The sequence below is a fragment of the Anomaloglossus baeobatrachus genome, chromosome 11 (genome assembly GCF_048569485.1).
Source record: "Anomaloglossus baeobatrachus isolate aAnoBae1 chromosome 11, aAnoBae1.hap1, whole genome shotgun sequence".
NCBI lineage: Eukaryota > Metazoa > Chordata > Amphibia > Anura > Aromobatidae > Anomaloglossus > Anomaloglossus baeobatrachus.
The window spans coordinates 182,848,840-182,870,655 of NC_134363.1; the positions used below are offsets into that span (position 1 = coordinate 182,848,840).

At 44.1% G+C, this 21,816-nt stretch overlaps 1 protein-coding gene across 2 annotated transcripts in view; it reads left to right on the forward strand.

The window, feature by feature from the left end:
• The window catches only part of CASZ1 (castor zinc finger 1), a 263,998-nt gene that overhangs the window by 57,872 nt on the left and 184,310 nt on the right, over positions 1 to 21,816 (forward strand). Inside the window, exon 3 of one of the 2 annotated variants that reach the window (XM_075328030.1) lies at positions 9,761 to 9,854. In XM_075328030.1, the coding sequence (XP_075184145.1) occupies positions 9,821 to 9,854 (34 nt within the window). In that variant the 5' untranslated portion in view covers positions 9,761 to 9,820. Of the gene's footprint in view, positions 1 to 9,760; positions 9,855 to 21,816 lie in introns of those variants that run through there. The other variant, XM_075328033.1, reaches the window with a different exon arrangement.

The following is a 21,816-nucleotide window of genomic DNA, read 5'->3' on the forward strand; positions in this document are numbered from 1 at the left end:
ACACTTCTGAGACTTAAGTGCCAGACAGACACAGAGATGAAAACATCACAGAAGGTCTGGCAGGAAAAATCTGGGATGAGGTTTTTATTTTATTTTTTTTCTTCCTTTGTTACATATTGTAGTAAAAGTTTCATTTTAGAGTTAATGGCACTTTTTTAGTGATTGAAACAAATAGGCAACAATGACCATTTGCCTAGGATGTCCCCAGAGCGTGTTTATATCTGCACTATTTATTTAATTACGAAAGAAGATTTTTTTTTTTTTTATATTCTACCTGCTGGACTGCGCATGTCTGTTTGAGATTGTAATGTTTTACTTGTTGAGGTCAACAAGCGTCCCCGTAGTCGGAGGAGTCTCAGAGGGGAAACTTTGCAAACACGGGCATGAGGTAAGCTGTTGAGGTTTACTTCTAACCTACCGGCAGATGCCTGGGAATGATTTGTCATTTGTGAAATCACTGGCCTCAATAAATTGTTTGTGAACATGGTGAGTTTCGCAGGGGCTGTGCTGATACATGGCTTCATTCAGTGCTGAGCCTTATTCTATGATTGTTCTAAGAACCATCAACTAGGAAAAGAGAACCGACAGTCCATCACTACTATGACATAAAGGTCAGTCAGTCCTGAAAATAGCTTAAATTTTGAAGATATTCTAAAGTGCAGTCCTGAAAAACCTCAATTGGTAGACACAAACTGACTCTCATAAGGATCGCCCCAGCAAAGGAAGAACAAAAATTACCTCTGCTGCAGAGGATAAGCTCATCAAAGTTACCAGTCTAAAAAAATCACAAACTGACAGAACCTCAATTAGAAGCCCTCATAAATGATGCATAGACATTAAGTAGCAGTTACATCTCAACTTTCCAGAGAAGACTGTGATAAGCAGGACTTTATGGTCGAATTACTGCAAAGAAGCCTCAACTGAAGACCACCAACAAGAGACTGGTTTGGTCTAAGCAATACAAAGACCGAACATTAGATCAGTGGAAATCTGTAGTGTTGTCTGAGGAGTTAACATGTTTAGATTTTTGGTACCAAGAAGCGCGCCATTCAGCTGCAGAAATGTTAAGGGAAGGTTTGATGGTGCGGGATTGCTCTGCTGGTGACTCTGCTTCTGTTTTATTCCAAATTCATGACACACTTCCCCAGCATGGCGACTACTGCATTCTGCAACTTCATGCCATCCCGCCTGGTTACTCTTGTTGGGACTAACGTTTGTGCTAAAACAGGACAATGATCCAAAATGCATCCCCAGGCTATGTAATGACCTTGTGGTAAAGAAAGGGAGTGATGGAGGCTACATCAGAGGACATGGCATCCTCACCAATCTCTAGTACCCTATTGAGATGGTTTGGGATGAGTTGGATGGATAGTAAAGGAAAAGCAGCCCACAAATGCTCAGCACCTCTGGGAACTCTTTCAAGACTGTTATGACCACTGCTGGTGACGACCTGATGAAGATGCTGGAGAAAATGCCAAGGGGGTGTAAAGCTGACGTCAGAGTAAAAGCAGGAATATTGTGAGGAATCTAAGGTTTGGCACACATTCTGGCTTGTTTCATACTTGTTTTTTTCCGCTTTGCCTCCGTGTGTTACATTGTTGTTTTGCTGCCTTCAGTCTGAATCTACAATGTGGATATTTCAATAAGAATAAAGAAAACCTTTGACCCGTACATAGAGTATGTTTAATAAAAACTCGTCGTTTTTTGATGCCACCATCCTTTTAAGGATTTATGGATTGCTATGAAAATGAGGGAACTTGGAGTCTTGTCTAATTTATGGCGGAGGACTCGGTGGAGGGAATACTTCCTTCTCAGATTTTAGTGAAGGCAGCAAAGATAAGATAATGTGTCATATCTCTAAATAATTACCACTTGGCTGCTCTGTATTCTGTATTTTCCGTGGAATTTGTCACTGTACATACAGTTTTACAATTCTGTTGAACTGCAAAGATCAGGATATCATCACCTAAGGGACCGACCTTGATACTGACGTCAGTTTTAGGAACCATCTGAAGAAGAGAAGTCGTGATGAAACGCTGAGGCTCCAGAGCGATCTGTTCTCCTCATCCTCAAGATCTACGCGCAGCATATGACTAACGCAATTCAGGCGATAACCCACCCACCTTTCAGTGGCAGATTGTTGGTTGTGCCCACTATTACAGCTGTATTAGGGTCTGCTGTAAATACCCCAAGCGTCCTTTTATTCTACCAGGCTTGGGACCTTTTAGGATGTATAAAGCTTTACACACACAAATGTATTTATAAGTCGAAGAGAAAACCCAAAAATCACATGCACTTGTCAAATATTTAGCATATCTGGCTGTGTTTATTAACAATGGGGGAAAAGTTCTTTTCGTATGTGTCTGAGACAACCTTTGAGAGCTGCCCCGGGCCTTTAGCATCAGGTGAACCACTGACAACACATTAAAAAAAAATAAAATATATATAAAAATAAATGAGGTGAAACAAATGTGTGTTTTGTTTATTTTGAGAACTGTATTTTAATAAACTTGTGAAAGGAGACGGTAGAATTTGTTTGTTGACTTTCATTATGCAACTTGTCCAAAACTTTTAAAACTTTTTTCTTTGGTTTTTATGGAAAACTATAGTTTTAAAACGATCCATATTGAGCCGAAATATGTGTGACATAGACCAGGCTCAGTGTCTTTTTACATTGGGGGACTGCTTTACTTTCTTTTTTTGTTTTCGAGGTTGAGGAGATGCATGGTGTAAACTGGGTTGCAGAGTTTCACCTGGATGATATGGACTGAATGAGAATATTGCACGTCACCGGTGAATAAACCAGAATGTGGCCGATGTGTCTCAGCTCGCCTTTTATAGACATTGGATTAGGTAAATTGGCAGCTTTTCCTCTCCTGCAGTGGATCTGGATACTTTGTGTTTTTGCAGCGTATAATTAGTTTTTTTTGTTGATCTTTACATTGTAAAATATATTCCTGATCTTCGCAAGTTCCATGTATATATCTCTCCAACCCCCAGTTTTGCCAGGCTTCCTCCAGCACCTTCCAGCTTCTCTTTTAAGGCTGAGAACAGGTGTCTCAGAAAACAACCGGGCGTGGGAATAATAAAAAAGAGCATTCATTTTTGCTAATCTGTATTTATAGTAAATAAATGGGAAGAAATCGGTTTGGAATTTACGTTCCACCCAGTCCTGCCTTATGTAAGACAGTGCAGGTCTGTGGCGCAGAGAGGGAAGGGAACATTTCATTCTTTGTGTAGATCTTTCCAAGTCTTTGTTCATTTGTTTATTCACATTACAATCTCCAACATCCACTGCCAAATTTTTTTTCATTTTTTTTTTTATTAATCTATAGAAATGGAGAATTACTGCTGTGTTGAAAGCAGTGGAATAAGTCTTTTGAAGCTGGGTGCCCGGAGATTAGTGACCCAAGGGCCTTGGTGTCCGTCACCCAGCTGGATTGCTTGGGGGTCCGGCACTCAAAAAGAGATCAAATTTAATTATGGACCCCATACTTCTAATGTAGTAAGATTAGTTATCACACCTATGTCTTGGGCAAAAGTTGGGGAGGAATTTTTATTTCATAGACAGGAGCTATTGTAATGCTCGTGGCTGGTGTAGTGGCAGCAAGCGGGACTTGTGGAACCACTAGACCATACGGGGACCCGGGCTTACCCTTTAGTTGGAGGGGTTTAACTAAGGGCCCAAAGTGAGGTAGCTGATGCCCAGGACAGGTGACGTACTGTGGTATAGGCGGAGTGACTCAGGCAGGCAGGATAGGAGGGTACGGATAGGAATGGTGGGCACGATAGGGATAACCAGGTGTGGGAAATCAGGTACTGGAGACAGGGACAATAGGGCAGGAGCTCAGGACCTGACAACTAGCTAGGTAGCAGACTGGGGGTATTGCACAGGCACCTCCCCTAATGGGAGTATGCCTTACATACACAGTGCCTCTCAGCCATAGGTTGAGCATGCCGGCTCTTTAGGAAGAGGGATGGTGTGCACACATGTGTTTTAGGTGCACTCCTGGGAACCATGTGCGGCATGTACAGGGCCCTGGAGGAGGAGGCAGCAGCACACGTAGATGGGCTGGGGAGAACGCGACCCGGCTGGGGCAGTGAGTAAGTTGGTGTCTCTACAGAGACGCTGGCGCTACACCTATACAGAGACTCATCCCATCCAATGCAGATATTTTATTTTAGCCGCCAAAGTTGCTGTGAGCTGCAGTTTTAGGCCGATCCATCGCAACTTGAGTAATTTTGGCCTATCATCCATCCTGAGGACGTTTGCACGAGAAGTCACGTCTTCCTCTCACTGTTGAGCATTTCTGTATTTAGTGAGAAAATACCATCGTTCCAGAAAGAAAACGTCTTTAAGTAAAAATTTAATTGTGGTAATAATTAAGCTGCTTTATTCAGGCTGAAATAAAATTTTTGTCCAGCAATTTGGGCCTCATAAATATTTTATTTGTTTATTATTAAAAAATGATTTCCATGTTTTGCACGATATTCGAATCTTGTCCTTTCTCCAGGATCTGCACATTTGGCCTCGCGTAGGGTTAATAAGCAACCGGGGAATTCATCATACATAGTTAAATGCTATAAAATGCAAAACTCCTCCAAATAAAACATTTTTAGTAAACCGATGCTTATATATAGAGCTGAGCCCTTAACTCGTGCACGTTCTATTTGGCTTCTCGGTTGGTAACAACTTTGTACTTTATTTTTCCTGTAAATGTTAAAGCGATTGTAGCAACAAACTTGCAATTTCCAGTTGTAAAAGTCCTGAGTAAGGCTGCTTTCACACATCCGGATTTTTGCTCTGCGGCACAATACGGCGTTCTGCAGAAAAACCGCCACCAGCTTTTGAAACGCCGGTGGCGTTTTTTTTTTGCATAGACTTACATTAGTGCCGTATTGTGCCGCAGGGGCTTGCATTCGGTCCGGTTTTGGCCGCATGCGGCAGGTTTAGCCGATGCGGCGGCCAGATCGAACGTCCCCTGCAACGTTTTTTGCTCCGGCAAAAAACACCGCATCGCGCCGCATTCGGCCGATGCGGCGCATCTCTCAATGCATGCCTATGGCGGCCGGATGCGGCGCGATGCGGCAAATACCGCATTCGGCCGCCGCATGCGGTTTTTGCCACTGCGCATGCTCAGTAGCATGCCGCAAGCGGCAAAAACCGGGCGGGCCGCATGGGAAAAACTTATGCAAAGGATGCGGTGTTTTCACCGCATCCGTTGCATAGCTTGCACAGCCAGATTGAGCCGCAGGGCTCAAGCCGGATGTGTGAAAGTAGCCTAAGTGACTCTGGCGACTGATCATCCTCACGTGTGGATGTGCGGCCATAACGCTCGGAAGAGACCGGGGTGGGAAGCAGATAGCGGTCGCCCACCATATTGGCTATTATCTGGCCATTTTTTTCTCATTGGGAGTTGGGGGGACTTATTAACAAATTTAAGTAGCCTAACAAAGTAGCCAATTTTGGCACATGTCCCATAGGCACAAAAAAATAGCATCTTTTAATATCTTGTGCCTCTTTGATTAGTAAGCTGGGTCAATTAAGAGATGAGGGGGCATCATCCGCCGGAGAAATTGATTATGAATTTAGAAAAATTGGTGAAAATTAGATAATTCTTAGATAATTGTATACATTTGAGTTTTTGTTTGTGCTGGGGGAGGGGATTAGTGGTTTACTTCTAAACAGGCCAATATTTCCATGTCTTTATTAACGAATAAAAATTAAAGCAACTCATCTAGACAATGTAAAATAATAAAAAGTACCAAAAGTGTGAAAATAATGTTTATCCTTTTGATTTTTTGATTTTTTTTACAGTTTTAAGCCTTGTGCGCACGGTGCAGTTTGTGGCCCAAGTCAGCAAAGTCCGTGAGAATTCTGAAGTGCTCGCACGTTGTTTTTTTTTTTTTTTCCTTGCAGTTTTGAGTGCACAAAAAAGAGCAGCATGTCAATTGTTGGTACGGTTTTTTACTGCATTTTGTAGCCCTTCCAACCATTGATTTCCCTAGAAAACGCATGGCACAAAACGCACCAAAAAAAAATGCTTTTGGTGTGTTTTTCTGCCAGAAGGTGCAGAAAATTTCTGCACCAAAAACTTAGTGTGCACGCACAGCCTAAGGCCTTGTACACACACTGCTTTTTTTTGCTGCATTTTTGGTGCAGTTTGTGATCCTCAACTGCATGTTTCCCAACAAAGTCTATGGGAAAGCTGAAAGGCTGTGCGCACGCTTCTTCTTTTTTGCCTGCAGTTTTGGTTGCAGAAAAAAAGAAGCAGCAGCATGTCCCTTCTTTTCTGCATTTTTCCTTGCGTTTTGCCATTGACAATGCTATAAAAAAAGCCGGCAAAAAAAGCACAAAAAAACAGGTTTTGTTTTTTTTTTGTTGGGGTTTGTTTTCCCTGAAGAAACAAAACTGCAGTGTACACACATAGGCTTATTCAGTTTTTGTCCTAAGTTTTTAGAGTAACCGCACAGCAGCTTCTGTAACAATGTGGCAGAGGGATTTTTTCACCTTGGTCCTGAGCAATTTCTCTTCCAGGTTTCTGAAAAGACCTGAAATAACCCCGGAGGCTTCAGCCTCCTGATTGTCTTCATGCTAATTGTATGGATGATTTCAGCTCTATCTTTACATTTTCATGGACGTTCAGTTTTCTAGTTATATTTCGGTGATTCTAATAGAACGTATTTTGCCCCCTTTATCCCCGGTTTCCAGCGCCGCATCATTTTTAACCTCCATTTATTACTTTTTTTGCTAACCCACAATACTAAAATCTGCTTATTAAGTAGCAAACAGGAAGGGACATTTTTTTTTTCTTTCAAAATGTGAGCAAGAAGCGTATTCAAAACAGGGATTGTCATGGAAACGCCACAATATTTGCTTAAAATGACACAAGGTCTCTTGGTAGCCGTGTTGACACATTTGGCTCCATTTTTGGCTCCGTCCCTATCTGGAATGGATCTTTACAGTCGCCTTTGTTATTTAACAATTAGCTGCTTTTCCTAAACTTTTGTACCTTGTCTCGAAATTAAGAAATGTGGAACAAGTTCAGGATTTTTTTTCATTAAAAAGAAGAAAAAAAAAAAAAAAGAAAGTTAGTCAATCTTCAGGGTCCCGGTAAGAAGGAAACGTGGTAGAGGCCGTGATTGTGAAAATTCCACAATAGAACGGGCGCGCGGACAAGTTTCAGACTATTTTTCTCTCGAATTTCTTGTGGTTAAAGTTGATTAGAAAACTGCGTCTGTTCTGGACTTTGACTGTTGTCAAGGTATAAAGCTGGAAAATATGATTATACTCTGCATAAAATGACATGGCGTAATCTCCACATTACAAGCTGATAATCATAACAGCAAATTAACCAAAGATATGTACCGCGCTCGCATTAGGTGGAAATTAAAACCGCATTCGTTTCATGTTTGTTTTCTTGTGTTTTAGATGTAGAAAATAAAAATGCATTTGTATTCTAATGAAAGACCAATTAAGCGCTACACCTTACGTATGCGACACCTTTCCTTATTGGTACAAGTCACTTTTGGCCAATTTCGAGTCCACTTTAAGGGGTACTTTGCACACTACGACATAGCAGGTGCGATGTCGGTGGGGGTCAAATCGAAAGTGACGCACATCCGGCGTCACTGTCGACATTGGTGTATGTGAATCCTTTTTACTACGATTAACGAGCGCAAAAGTGTCAATCGTATGACCGGTGTAGCGTCAGTCATTTCCATAATTTTAGAAGGACCAATGTTACAATGTAGTTCCTCGTTCCTGCGGCAGCACACATCGCTGTGTGTGAAGCCGCAGGAGCGTGTAACATCGCCTTACCTGCATCCCGGCTGCAATGAGGAAGGAAGGAGGTGGGCGGGATGTTATGTCCCGCTTATCTCCGCCCCTCCGCTTCTATTGGCCGCCTGCTGTGTGACGTCGCTGTGACGCCGCACGACCCGCCCCCTTAGGAAGGAGGCGGTTTGCCGGCCAGAGCGACGTCGCAGGGCAGGTGAGTGCATGTGAAGCTGCCGTAGCGATAATGTTCACTACGGCAGCTATCACAAGATATCGCAGCTGCGACAGGTGTGGGGACTATTGCGCTCGGCATCGCTAGCATCGGCTTGCGATGTCGTAGTGTGCAAAGTACCCCTAAGCACTATCTATGCAGATGTGCCCACAATTGTCATTTCAGGCGACTTTTCAGAATATGTGGTTGTGTGTTACGCTAGGTATGGGGAAGTACCAAGTGCACAGCGGAAGGGAAGAGAAACCCTGTGTCTAGAGAGAGGCAAGATGGTGACACCTGACCAAACCTACCACTGGTTCCTGGGGTCCCTCACAACCCTAGATAGGTTCCGCACCTATGCGCAGAGCCATATACCTGACCCAAATGAAGGGAAAAAAAGCACGGTCTGATAGAGCGCTACGGAGGCCACAATGTAATAGATAGCAACAATAATTTTTACTGAACTATCAGCCACAACGTGTTTCGATATGCACAATATCTTCATCAGGTTGATATAAAACGAAGTGTGGGGGAGAATTATTTAAAGGGGCCTGTATTGTTCCATTGGTGAACACCTGATCAATTAAAATGTTAACCACTGGTGTGACACAAGTATACCTGACCCTAGGTATCCCTACTGCTGGACCCTAAATAGAGAATTGATGTTATGAGCTCTCCGTCAACCCCACTAAACAACTATAGAAGACACAAGGCAGACACACGGAGGGAAAACGCATGAACTACTTTATCATTAGATGACTCAGGTAGAAGTTCAGCATAGCTTTCAGCAACAATACCACAGAGGAGTACAAGCCACCTGGTTGCAACCTCGGCTTGAAGGAACTGAAAATATCGCCAGAACCAGTCCAAAGGAAAGAAGGGGTATATAAACACCCAGGGAATACTGACAATCAACAGCTGGGAGGAAGTCGAGCTCCTGCTGGATCCAAAAGGGAGAGAGATGAATCTAGCAGGAAAGCTACCTATACCAATGAGTACTGACAGCAGGAACAGTGGAAAGTCAGGGAGCATTCTGTACATCCACTGTGACCTTCTATAGCCAGGAACCACATGACTGTCACACGTGACACAGCCGTGACATCATGTGTGTGGAGGAGTAACAGTATTTCTGGCCATTTTATGACTTTTACCTTGTATTTTTCACCAGTTTTTTTCCCTCTTATATTCATATATTAGAGTGACGTGTCCTAGCACCAACCAATATTTTTTTTTCTCAGACCGCACACTGACCCATAGAGTTTCATTGATCCATACACACAAAAGTTTTAAAAACTGTTCCGGGTCTCAGGTCCATAGATCCGAGCCGGCCCTGTTCACATCCGGTTTTTGGATCAGACCTCATCACTAGGCCATGGGGGTCTGTGTAAAATGAATGACAGAATGTGTACAGCAGAGATGTATCTGAGTTTCATCTGATTTTAACTGATAAATTGTTAAGAGTCCGTGAATAAAAACTCCAGACAGTGCCTGCTTCAGAGGAGAAAAAAGAGATGAGGAAAAAACATAAGCAATTAAGACACAGCTAAGAAAAAAAATCAGTCTCTTTCTTGTTGATTGTAACAGTCACATTGATGTATGAACATGGCCTTATTTTCAGTTGTCTCTGAGCTGGTGGGTGGAGATGAGCTGCGATGATGTCTCCCATACACAGCGCACATAGATGTATTTGCAAATCCATGTAATCTGATGTATTACATTTTGTAAGATGGTTATGAAGTTAATATGTATTTCTTTTGAACTTTATGTAGGAATCCAGTTGAGCGAGGCCATTAATATACAGACTGCAGCGCGGAGTGTCACAGGTCGGAATGGACATCGCTGCAGCGAGACTTCATGTCCAAGGTAAGGTTGTCTCCGAAGATCGTATGTAAATCCTAAGTGTCTGTCCAATGTTCTGCTTACATTACCATGTACTGTCCCTAACAATACAACCATATTTTACTTACCATTTGTTTATGTACTTTACTTTGTTTTTTTATTATATCCTTTCTGTACTGAAAATCCGCGCTCTTTCTAGTGAGCTCATGCTCATACAGCACAGCCTGAAGAAAGCAGAGCTGCAGTGTAAATCATGGGGGCAGGTCAACATGCTGATTTTCTCATAATGTAATTAGAGTATACAGCAAAACTTAAAATCTGTAAAAAGCAGCAGAAGGAAGTAGCAACAGTTCAGACCTAAATTATTTTTTGTTTTAATATTCTCACATTTTATGGATTTTACCTCCTGTCTTCCTGCACTATTTTAGTTTGTGTGTGCATGTATGTGTATATGTGTGTGTGTGTATATGTATATGTGTATATGTATATGTATATATATGTATATATGTATATGTATATATGGACTGTGCACACGTTTAGTATTTGGTGCAAAAAAAAGGTCTGCACCATTTCTGCATCTCTTGGCCGAAAAAATGCAACAGCAAAAATGTGGGGCTTTTTTTTGCCACCCTTTTGGTGCGTTTTTGCAACACTTTATATGTGCAGATTTTTCCCATTCATTAGATCTGTAGGAAAAATCCTAAATGAATTGAAATGCTGCAGATTAAATCTGCAAGGAGAAAATACTCAACGTGTGCACGAGACTTCAGGATTCTCATTCACTTCGCTGCCATCAGGAAACTTCAAATCTGCACTCAAAATGCATAAAAAAAAAGATAAAACCGCACTGTCTGGACACAGCCGCTACAAAGCCGCTTCGTGTGACTATCCAGCCTCCGATGCACAGAATTATTAATGTTCTAAATAAATCCCACCATTCCTTCCGTTGCCTTTATCCTTTCCTATGGTTTGTGTCAGCATTTTTTAAAATCTAAGCCCTTTTTATATAGCAGTCCAGTAAATCACATTGATAGGCAATCACTAAGACATTAGGTCCCCGCCGCAGTCACATCTGATAATCTATCCATTTGTAAGTACAAAATCTAATAGAACTTCCTTTGGAGTTGTCTCTGTCCGCCGCCCTCCGCCCGCTCTGTCCGCCGCCCTCCGCCCGCTCTCACTGCTGTCCACCAGCCCTGGTTCCCGGACGATCCAACAATGGCAATTATTTGTTATACATTATGTGATTATACGTATATGTCATAGAATTACTACGTGCCCGAGTATTTTAGCTGTATTTGCTGTAATCCGATAACCCTAATCATATTGTGCTCCGTACTATAAATTTTTAGGGTAAGTTAATGAACTGACCTATAATAACATAAGGGGGGAAGGTTTGAGATATTAATCCATATTATATGCTATTGTGCAGTCACAGTGATGTTGATGATGATGATGATGTCACCTCTCGCTCACTGTTGCTGCTTTTTACTGAATTTTAGCCGAGAATTCTACCATCGTCGCTTTTCTATTTTTGGGAAAAATCATGAGAACCAATATGTCTTTCATTGCTGCTCCCACTTGTGACCGTCATGGGAGGCTACACGTTCGGCGGTAATTTGGTGATGCTGGATTTCATAGTGTTTAAGGTTGAAGGTAGACTTAAAGGGGGCTTTACACGCTACGATATCGTATATTTTGTCATCGGGGTCACGTTGTTAGTGACGCACATCAGGCGTCATTAACGATATCGCAGTGTGTGACACTGACCAGCGACCTTAAGCGACCTCAAAAATGGTGAAAATCGTTCACCATGGAGAGGTCGTCCCACACTCAAAAATCGGTAAGGGTTGTTTATCCAGGTGGTTCATCGCTCATGCGGCAGCACACATCGCTATATGTGACACCGCAGGAGCGAGGAACGTCTCTTTACCTGCCGCCGGCCACAATGAGGAAGGAAGGAGGTGGGCGGGATGTTACGTCCTGCTCATCTCCGCCTTTCTGCTTTGATTGGCCGGCCGCTTAGTGACATTGCGGTGACGTCGCTGTGATGCCAAACGTCCCTCCCCCTTGAAGGAGGGATTGTTCGGCAGTCACAGCGACGCCGCCGACCAGGTAAGTATGTGTGACGCTGCCGTAACGATAATGTTCGCTACGGCAGCGATCACCAACAATCGCATGCGCGACGGGAGCGGGTACTTGCACGCTCGCTATCGCTACAAATTGCTAGCGATATCGCTACCGTGTAAAGCCCCCTTTAGTCCATCAAGTTCAACCCATGACCTAAAATGTTGATCCATGATCTACATCAGATATGACGTGCGTGGCGAACGCTCTACAGATGATCCTCCAATGCGCCAGTCAAGTATTTTTATAAAACCTTTGGCGCTAATGTGATATCTCTCATAGGTGAAAATGATCATGAAGCTTTGCTTTACTCTGCCCATCAATTAGTTGGGATTTTTTGGAGGAGGGGAGGGTTGTTTTTAGAGGATCACTGTCAGCAATTTTTTTTACATGTCTGTTTGTGTCTTCCCAATTTATCACGTATTCACATCACGGATGAGACCCTACCAAAGCCGAGATCAAAGCTCTGAAGGGTCGCGGCTCCATTCAAATTTGGCAGAACTCCATTTTCAGAATTTATGGGGATCCCCGTGATCTGTACTCCAAGTGATCAGCATCTTACGAAGGTGGGACACCCCCTTTAAGGCTATGTGCACACATAGCAGAGTTTTTCTGCACAAATAAAGCCCATGTTTTGGCAGGAAAGAAGCTGCTGCAAAAAAGAGCGTTTATAGGCTTTGTGCACACGCTGCTTTTTTGGTGCAGTTTTGTGTGCAGTTTGTTGTCCTAAACTTGCATGTATGACCTTCCCCAGCAAAGTTTATGAGAAATCCAAAAGGCTGTGCACACGTTGCTTCTTTTTTGACTGCAGTTTTGGTTGCAGAAAAAAAGAAGCAGTGTGTCACTTATTTTCTGCATTTTTCCCTGCGTTTTACCATTGACAATGTTAAAAAAAGAAAAACAAAAGCAAAAAAACCCACAGGGGCAAGAACACGGCAAAAACGCAGTGAAAACGCATGTGTTTTTTTAATGCGTTTTTTTGCCCAGAGGATGCTTTTTTCGCTGGAGAAACAAAACTGCAGTGAGCGCACATAGCTTAGGCCATCTGCCCACAGTGCTTTCTTTTCAGCACAAAAAATTCGCATGTCTTGGAAAAAAGCTGCTTTTTTTTGTTCTTTTTTCATGTTTTTTTCATGCTTATTTTTCATGCTTCTTATCTATTGAGATAGGGGGAAAAAAAGCAAAAATTCACATGCTGCTTTTTTTCAGCAACAAACACTGCAAGGAAAAAAGAAGCCGCGGCGCACAGCAAGTCAGGATTCTCATAGACTTTGCTGGGATGCTTTTTCCTTGCTTTTATTGATTAAAAGAAGCAAGGAAGAAAATATGAAAATAACAACGTGGGCACATGGCCTAAATACATTTTTTTTTCTTTTCCCACTTACATTCTCCCTTTGAAGGACAATTAACAATTGTTAAACCTTTTTTTCTTGGGGCTCTGCATTGAGTTATTCCTCTTTTATTCCTCCTGGAAATGTATAAAAATGTTACCCATGGGGGCTACCATTCTCCCTGCCGGTGGGGCTTGACTTTCCTCATTCAATTCAGAGTTTCAGACTGAGAGGGTTCACACCCTGTAAACTTAGGGATTAGTAGCCCCCATAATTCACACATTTACAGGAGGAATAACAGAGGAATTGGAATGTTAAAAAGTGATCCGGAAATCTTATTTAACAAGGAATGCAAGTATTTACTAATGCATACTTGTCAGGAGAGTGGACGGGGCGGCTTTAAATTCATATAAGATATAGGGCACTATAAAAAAAATAATAATAATAATAGCACTTTAGACTATTAGCAAATGACATGCAAATAACTTGTCTTTACCACAAAAACACCTTTATCCCGCGGCCAGGTCTGCGCCCATCTGTGGGCAGATGCAGAACAGCGCCAGGTATATGCCATCTGCTGCCTTTTCATGTAAGGGGGCTCAGTACGTAAAAGAAAGCACATCTGAGGGGGCTCAGCTAGAAACACAAGATGTCTTTCAGCCTCGTCGTGCACACCAGCGATTTCATTCATTAAAGATGAATTCATCCAATATGACCTTTGGTTTTGAAGTCCTGGAACTTGGGGGTCAGTTTAATGAGGCCCCCGCTGGGACGTGCTTTGCTTGTATGGAGAGCAGGAGCTGGAGACGACACACAAACATGACCATGCAGATCCTCCCGCGCCGACGTGCTGCAGCTGTCAGTCACTAATCTCTTCAGATTACGCCTCATTTCTAGAAATTATAGTCAGATTATGAATTATAAATGAAAGCCAAGATGCCGTTTGCTCGTCTAAAAGAAATACATAGAAATCAATAGCCATGAATTTTTGGTGACGGCCGGTACAGCTGTTTCCCTGCGCAGAACGTGTATAATGTTCACCTGTCATTCCGGCAAGTTTCACATCACGTTCATAGAAGTGGAGGAAAAGCTGCCAGCTCTGCCGGAGGATGTGACCGTATGAGGATGGTGGAATGGTCCGGTGCCTGCTGACATGATGAGGCTGATCTAATGGCTGCTACTCCGTCATCTAACCTCACAAATATCCAGAATTTCACCGGCAATTTTTCTTTCTCATATATTTTATATTGTAATGTGAATTGCTACTTGTAGAGGCCTGAAATTCTTACCTGTTTGTGGAGATATGTGGTTCATGAAACACTGTACAAAAGATATAGGCAGGTGTGGAAAAAATGTAAGAAGCTTCAGGAATAGAAGTGATAAAAGTTTATCAATTAGCAAAGGGACTGAACAAAATCTAATCCCATCAATATTTGATGACCGCCTGTCGCCTCTGTCCTCAGTATTCGGTGACCTCCTGTCGCCTCTGTCCTCAGTATTCGGTGACCTTCTGTCGCCTCTGTCCTCAGTATTCGGTGACCTCCTGTCGCCTCTGTCCTCAGTATTCGGTGACCTCCTGTCGCCTCTGTCCTCAGTATTCGGTGACCTTCTGTCGCCTCTGTCCTCAGTATTCGGTGACCTCCTGTCGCCTCTGTCCTCAGTATTCGGTGACCTCCTGTCGCCTCTGTCCTCAGTATTCGGTGACCTCCTGTCGCCTCTGTCCTCAGTATTCGGTGACCTCCTGTCGCCTCTGTCCTCAGTATTCGGTGACCTCCTGTCGCCTCTGTCCTCAGTATTCGGTGACCTCCTGTCGCCTCTGTCCTCAGTATTCGGTGACCTCCTGTCGCCTCTGTCCTCAGTATTCGATGACCTCCTGTCGCCTCTGTCCTCAGTATTCAGTGACCTCCTGTCGCCTCTATCCTCAGTATTCGGTGACCTCCTGTCGCCTCTGTCCTCAGTATTCGGTGACCTCCTGTCGCCTCTGTCCTCAGTATTCGGTGACCTCCTGTCGCCTCTGTCCTCAGTATTCGGTGACCTCCTGTCGCCTCTGTCCTCAGTATTCGGTGACCTCCTGTCGCCTCTGTCCTCAGTATTCGGTGACCTCCTGTCGCCTCTGTCCTCAGTATTCGGTGACCTCCTGTCGCCTCTGTCCTCAGTATTCGGTGACCTCCTGTCGCCTCTGTCCTCAGTATTCGGTGACCTCCTGTCGCCTCTGTCCTCAGTATTCGGTGACCTCCTGTCGCCTCTATCCTCAGTATTCGGTGACCTCCTGTCGCCTCTGTCCTCAGTATTCGGTGACCTCCTGTCGCCTCTGTCCTCAGTATTCGGTGACCTCCTGTCGCCTCTGTCCTCAGTATTCGGTGACCTCCTGTCGCCTCTGTCCTCAGTATTCGATGACCTCCTGTCGCCTCTGTCCTCAGTATTCAGTGACCTCCTGTCGCCTCTATCCTCAGTATTCGGTGACCTCCTGTCGCCTCTGTCCTCAGTATTCGGTGACCTCCTGTCGCCTCTGTCCTCAGTATTCGGTGATTTCCTGTCGCCTTTGTCCTCAGTATTCAGTGACCGCCCATTACCTCCATCACGTCTTCTCATCACTTGTACACCGGTTATGGAGAAGGTTGCTCCAAGCATGTTGAAAAGCTGACCCCAGATCTTCTGTGTATGAGACTTGTGCGGATCCTCCTGTCTCTTGACCCCTGATCTCCTGTGTATGAGGCTTGTGCGGATCCTCCTGTCTCTTGACCCCTGATCTCCTGTGTATGAGGCTTGTGCGGATCCTTCTGTCTCTTGACCCTTGATCTCCTGTGTATGAGGCTTGTGCGGATCCTCCTGTCTCTTGACCCCCGATCTCCTGTGTATGAGGCTTGTGGATCCCCCTGTCTCTTGACCCCAGATCTTCTGTGTATGAGGCTTGTGCGGATCCTCCTGTCTCTTGACCCCTGATCTCCTGTGTATGAGGCTTGTGCGGATCCTCCTGTCTCTTGACCCCTGATCTCCTGTGTATGAGGCTTGTGCGGGTCCTCCTGTCTCTTGACCCCTGATCTCCTGTGTATGAGGCTTGTGCGGATCCTCCTGTCTCTTGACCCCCGATCTCCTGTGTATGAGGCTTGTGCAGATCCTCCTGTCTCTTGACCCCAGATCTTCTGTGTATGAGGCTTGTGTGGATCCTCCTGTCTCTTGACCCCTGATCTCCTGTGTATGAGGCTTGTGGATCCCCCTGTCTCTTGACCCCAGATCTTCTGTGTATGAGGCTTGTGCGGATCCTCCTGTCTCTTGATCCCAGATCTTCTGTGTATGAGGCTTGTGCGGATCCCCCTGTTTCTTGACCCCCGATCTCCTGTGTATGAAGCTTGTGCAGATCCTTCTGTCTCTTGACCCCTGATCTTCTGTGTATGAGGCTTGTGTGGATCCTCCTGTCTCTTGAGCCCAGATCTTCTGTGTATGAGGCTTTGCGAATCACAGTCTCTTGACCCCTGATCTCCTGTGTATGAGGCTTGTGTGGATCCTCCTGTCTCTTGACCCCTGATCTCCTGTGTATGAGGCTTGTGCGGATCCTTCTGTCTCTTGACCCCTGATCTTCTGTGTATGAGGCTTGTGCGGATGCTCCTATCTCTTGACCCCAGATCTCCTGTGTATGAGGCTTGTGCGGATCCTCCTATCTCTTGACCCCAGATCTCCTGTGTATAAGGCTTGTGCGGATCCTCCTGTCTCTTGACCCCAGATCTCCAGTGTATAAGGCTTGTGCGGATCCTCCTGTCTCTTGACCCCAGATCTCCTGTGTATGAGGCTTGTGCAGATCCTCCTGTCTCTTGACCCCAGATCTTCTGTGTATGAGGCTTGTGGATCCCCCTGTCTCTTGATCCCAGACAGTTGGGATGATGTGAGATCCGGGCTCTGCTGGGGCCGGATCATCACCTCCAGGACTCCTTCTTTGTGATGACATTGGCTGGATATTGTGGGTCGTTCTCCAGGTTCAGAATAAATTTGAAGCCGATGAGACACCTCCTGATGGCATTATATGATGGATAAGCATCTGCCTGGTTTTCTCAGTGTTTTTGATCACCGGTCTCCTCAGGAATCTGATGGCAATAAGTGACCTATTCCTCTTGGTGCCATGTCCACGTAGTGTAGCCGGTGTTCCTATAACTTTGAGCTCAATAACTGTTTCCTTCTGTATCTCTAGGGATGTTCATGGACGGCTGCATCTGTTGATAGATGGATAGATCTGAGGATAGATGAGATTTGGATAAATTGGAAAGACCTGGATTTAGAACAATCTTTTTGGGTCGTTGCTGTGTTAAGGCACTCCACGCTACCACGGGTGCACGATATGGCTTTATCTGCTGTGAGATACAGGTTTACGGACACTGGGGCTTATTTATCGACTACTTAGTATTAAACATAGGACGTACGACATACGTTCGCAGCCTGCAGATTGTAATTTTCCTGCATAGTTAACCTTTAGATAACTCACACTGAGAGTGAAGTGTGGAACATGAAGTGGTTAATGATGGGCAGCTGCTGGCAGCCGTACAGTTGCCTTGTCAGCCAGCCCCGCAGTCACGGCTTCCGGTGTCGTCCTGGCTAGCGGCAGGAAGTTAGAGCATGTCAGGGATGAGGGTTGATATGTCACATCCATCTGCTCTGGACCTGACAAATAGCTCATCCATATTGTTAACATATTGGCTACCATATGGACTGGTTAACTCTCCAGGAACGCATGGGAGAGCAGACCTCCAAAAGTGGCAGCCGAGAGCGTGAAGGGCAGGTTGAGAAGAGCTCTGGGGCCTTGCAACGTGTAAGGCTGCTCTCACTGCATTAGCTGCAGGCTTTTATTTAGTGCGTCTCCTGTGTTCCTGGGCCTGCGCTGGATCATTGACCTTCATGTGTAAATGGACTGGACAGTTGTAAGTCCATCCTTCAGGGCTCCACTGAAGCGTTGTCAGCTGTGCACTCTCAGGCTGCCATCAGCCAAACAGATAAAAAAAGGAGACACAATAACGGAGGATGTGGTTTGTTGAATGTCATGTCCAGGATCAGAGACCAGCTCCTTGAGAAATCAACTAAGTGACATTGGACGTAGGATGCCGGTATGTGTCTCTGTGCTCTCAGGAGAATGCCAGCAATAGGATGCACAGTGACAGCCAGCGTTCAGACACCGCTGCTTCATACAGTGTATATCATTGGTATTCACAGAAATTGAAGAGTTAATTGCATCGAGCTCAGAATCCACTGACCAGAACTGTGCAGATGCATTTGGGTTGCTGTAAGTGAGGCTAAAATGTTGCATCCCACAATGTCAGCATGCCTCCTTTTAGTCAGATTACAATGTTCACTTTTTCTTTATTAAACTGGCATTCATAGCAGCACATCTCACTTACTCGGTCAAAACTTAGACTTCGCTCCGTGTCTGTATGACAATCTGTCACTGCCGTTCCCCACGGGTTACACTTTTGTGCCCGCTTCAGAGAATGATGACACAGTCCTGGCGTACCATGTTGGGGTGATGGTTGGCTGCAAGTATAGATCCTCCTCTGATCAATAACCTGTTGAGGTGATGATTGCCTGCAGCTATAGATCCTCCTCTGATCAATAACCTGTTGAGGTGATGATTAGCTACAGCTATAGATCCTCCTCTGTTCAATAACCTGTTGGGGGTGATGGTTGGTTACATCTATAGATCCTCCTCTTATGAAAAACATGTTGGGGTGATGGTTGGCTGAAGCTATAGATCCTCCTCTGAGCAATAGCATGTTGAGGTGATGTTTGGCTGCAGCTCTAGATCCTCCTTTGATCAATAACATGTTGAGGTGATGGTTGGCTGCAGGTATAGATCCTCTTCTGAGCAATAACATGTTGGGATGATGGTTGGCTGCAGCTATAGATCCTCCTCAGAGCAATAACATGTTAGGGTGATGGTTGGCTGCAGGTATAGATCCTCCTCTGAGCAATAACATGTTGGGGTGATGATTGGCTGCAGCTACAGATCCTACTTGAGCAAAATGGGCAAAATCTTTTCTGCGCCTTGTCCCCTGTGTCAGATTTTTTAATAACCCAATATCAGAAACGCTGAGTCAGAGGAATGCTCCATGCACATCACATGCTAGCTGTGATAGGATATACTGTAGATAGACATGGCATGGGTTAAAATAAGATGCTAAAAAGATCTCAAATGGTTTTACCCTAATTTATCCAATATTTAATCTGGTTGCATAGTTTTTTTTCAACCCATTCCCAACCTTGGATCCAGTAGTGCGTTCTTTGTATGGAGCAGCAACCTGAGCAGGTTCCGGTCACTGCTGTTTAACCATTTAATTGCCACAGTCAATAACAGACAGCTGTAGATAAATGACACATCCGCTCCAATTCAGTACCTCTAACTCCTCCCCAATGTGACCAAAGGCAGGTTCTGGGCTGTCGTGTCAGCTGGGGGTTTGCTGAAAGCCCCCATGACTGCCATCTCAGTTCCCCAGGAGAGGACTATCATTTTTTTATTTTTAAGTACTAAAGTACATTAGTATCGCAGTACATAAAACAATCGCAGACTCAACTCCCCTAAGACAACTTCACACAAAACAAAAAAGTCAACAAATGAAATTAAAATCATATTTTTATCGCAGTGTCTGTACTTTAAATGCCTGGAATATCAAAATATAAAATAATTTAACTCCTATGGTCAACACTCTACAGAGAAAATGTTTGAAACTCCAGAATTATGTTTGGTTTTTTTTCCACATTTCCTAAAATATACAATAAAAAGCGATCAAAACGTGACATATACCCCACAATGGTATCAATAAATCCGCTCTTCTCACAAAAGTTAGGGTACTTTCACACCTCCGGTTTTTCTTCTGCGGCACAATCCGGCACTTTGCAGGAAAATCGCAACCGTTTTTTTTTGCTGCCGGTTGCGATTTTCCTGCATAGACTTTAATTAGTGCCGCATTGTGCCGCATGGCCTTGCGTTCCATCCGGTTTTTGCCGCATGCGGCAGATTTAGCCGATGCGGCGGCCGGATGGAACGTTGCCTGGCACGTTTTTTCGTGCGGCAAAAAAAACCGCATCGCGCCGCATTCGGCCGATGCGGCGCATCTCTAAATGCATGCCTATGGCGGCCGGATGCGGCGCGATGCGGCAAATACCGCATTCGGCCGCCGCATGCGGTTTTTGCCACTGCGCATGCTCAGTAGCATGCCGCAAGCGGCAAAAACCGGGCGGGCCGCATGGGAAAAACTTATGCAAAGGATGCGGTGTTTTCACCGCATCCGTTGCATAGCTTGCACAGCCGGATTGAGCCGCAGAGCTCAAGCCGGATGTGTGAAAGTAGCCTTACAAGCCCTCACACAACTCCTGAAAAATGGAAGAAAAAAAATGAAAGTTCCAAAAAACAAAGTTGATTGTGAAAACCCCCTTTTATTTTACTCTTGGCTTTTCTTTGAGGTGTATAGGTGCCCGGGGTTGTACGTTCATAGCCGTAGTTCACACCGGGCTGATTTTGGCCAAACTAATATAATTGTCAAAAAATTCCTAAAATGTTGTTGTCTATGACAAGTTACACATACCTGTGAATACTATACATCCCGCATTGTATAAACTGGATCTGCGGGCAGCATTCCAGCCTGTTCTTTGTTTGATATTATGATATATACAGTATATTAAGAAACCAGGTAAACTAATCGTTGTGTTATGTTTTAATTAAAAAGAAAAAAAAAACACGTTTAACTCGTTTGCCTGCACACCTGATAATTTGACCAAGTTTCCATTATATCGTATTATGTAAATTTCCAGATTATCCCATGCAAAACTGCACACCGGACTCATTCTTTATATATTTATGATTGTGTACTTTGATCAATTTAAATGTACAAAAAAAAAAAATCTGCAATTCAAGTTTGGCATTAACTAGCATTTATTGCCAGGGCTGGGTTAAATTCCTCTTTCCTCAGCTATTAATTACTTTTCAACGTGGATAATAAATATTATGCCACTCCTTCCCGCCTGGCAGCTTGATGCTGTGATCCCATCACGTGTCCTCTAATTGCTTTGTATGTAGCATAATTTGTAGTAATGTAACAGGTCTAGGGGCTCATTCACACGGCCGGACACTCGGACAGCTGTGCGTCCACTAATATTGAGTGGAGAGAGACTCTGGAAATCTGGAAAGGTTCTCCCATTGTCATCAGCGGGGATCCATTTTTTATTTTTTTTTTAATTTTTTATTTAACAAGGAATCATAAACATATAAGGCATAAAATTCTCTGATCTAACAATCCATTTGCACTCATAAAAGGCACCAAACAAGACCGGTATAACAAATGCATTACATTCTCATAACGGCTGCTCAGACGTATGAGCTGTCTTGATTTCCAAGAATATGAAAAATTGCACAATTTTTTTTTATTATTTACAAGATTCTATAGATCGAAGAGATGAAAAGACGAAACAGGAAGGCAGAAGAAGTAGCTTGCGAGGACAGAATAGAGAAACCGAGTAGGCAGTGTTAGTTAAGTGATGGGAAAAAGAAGAGG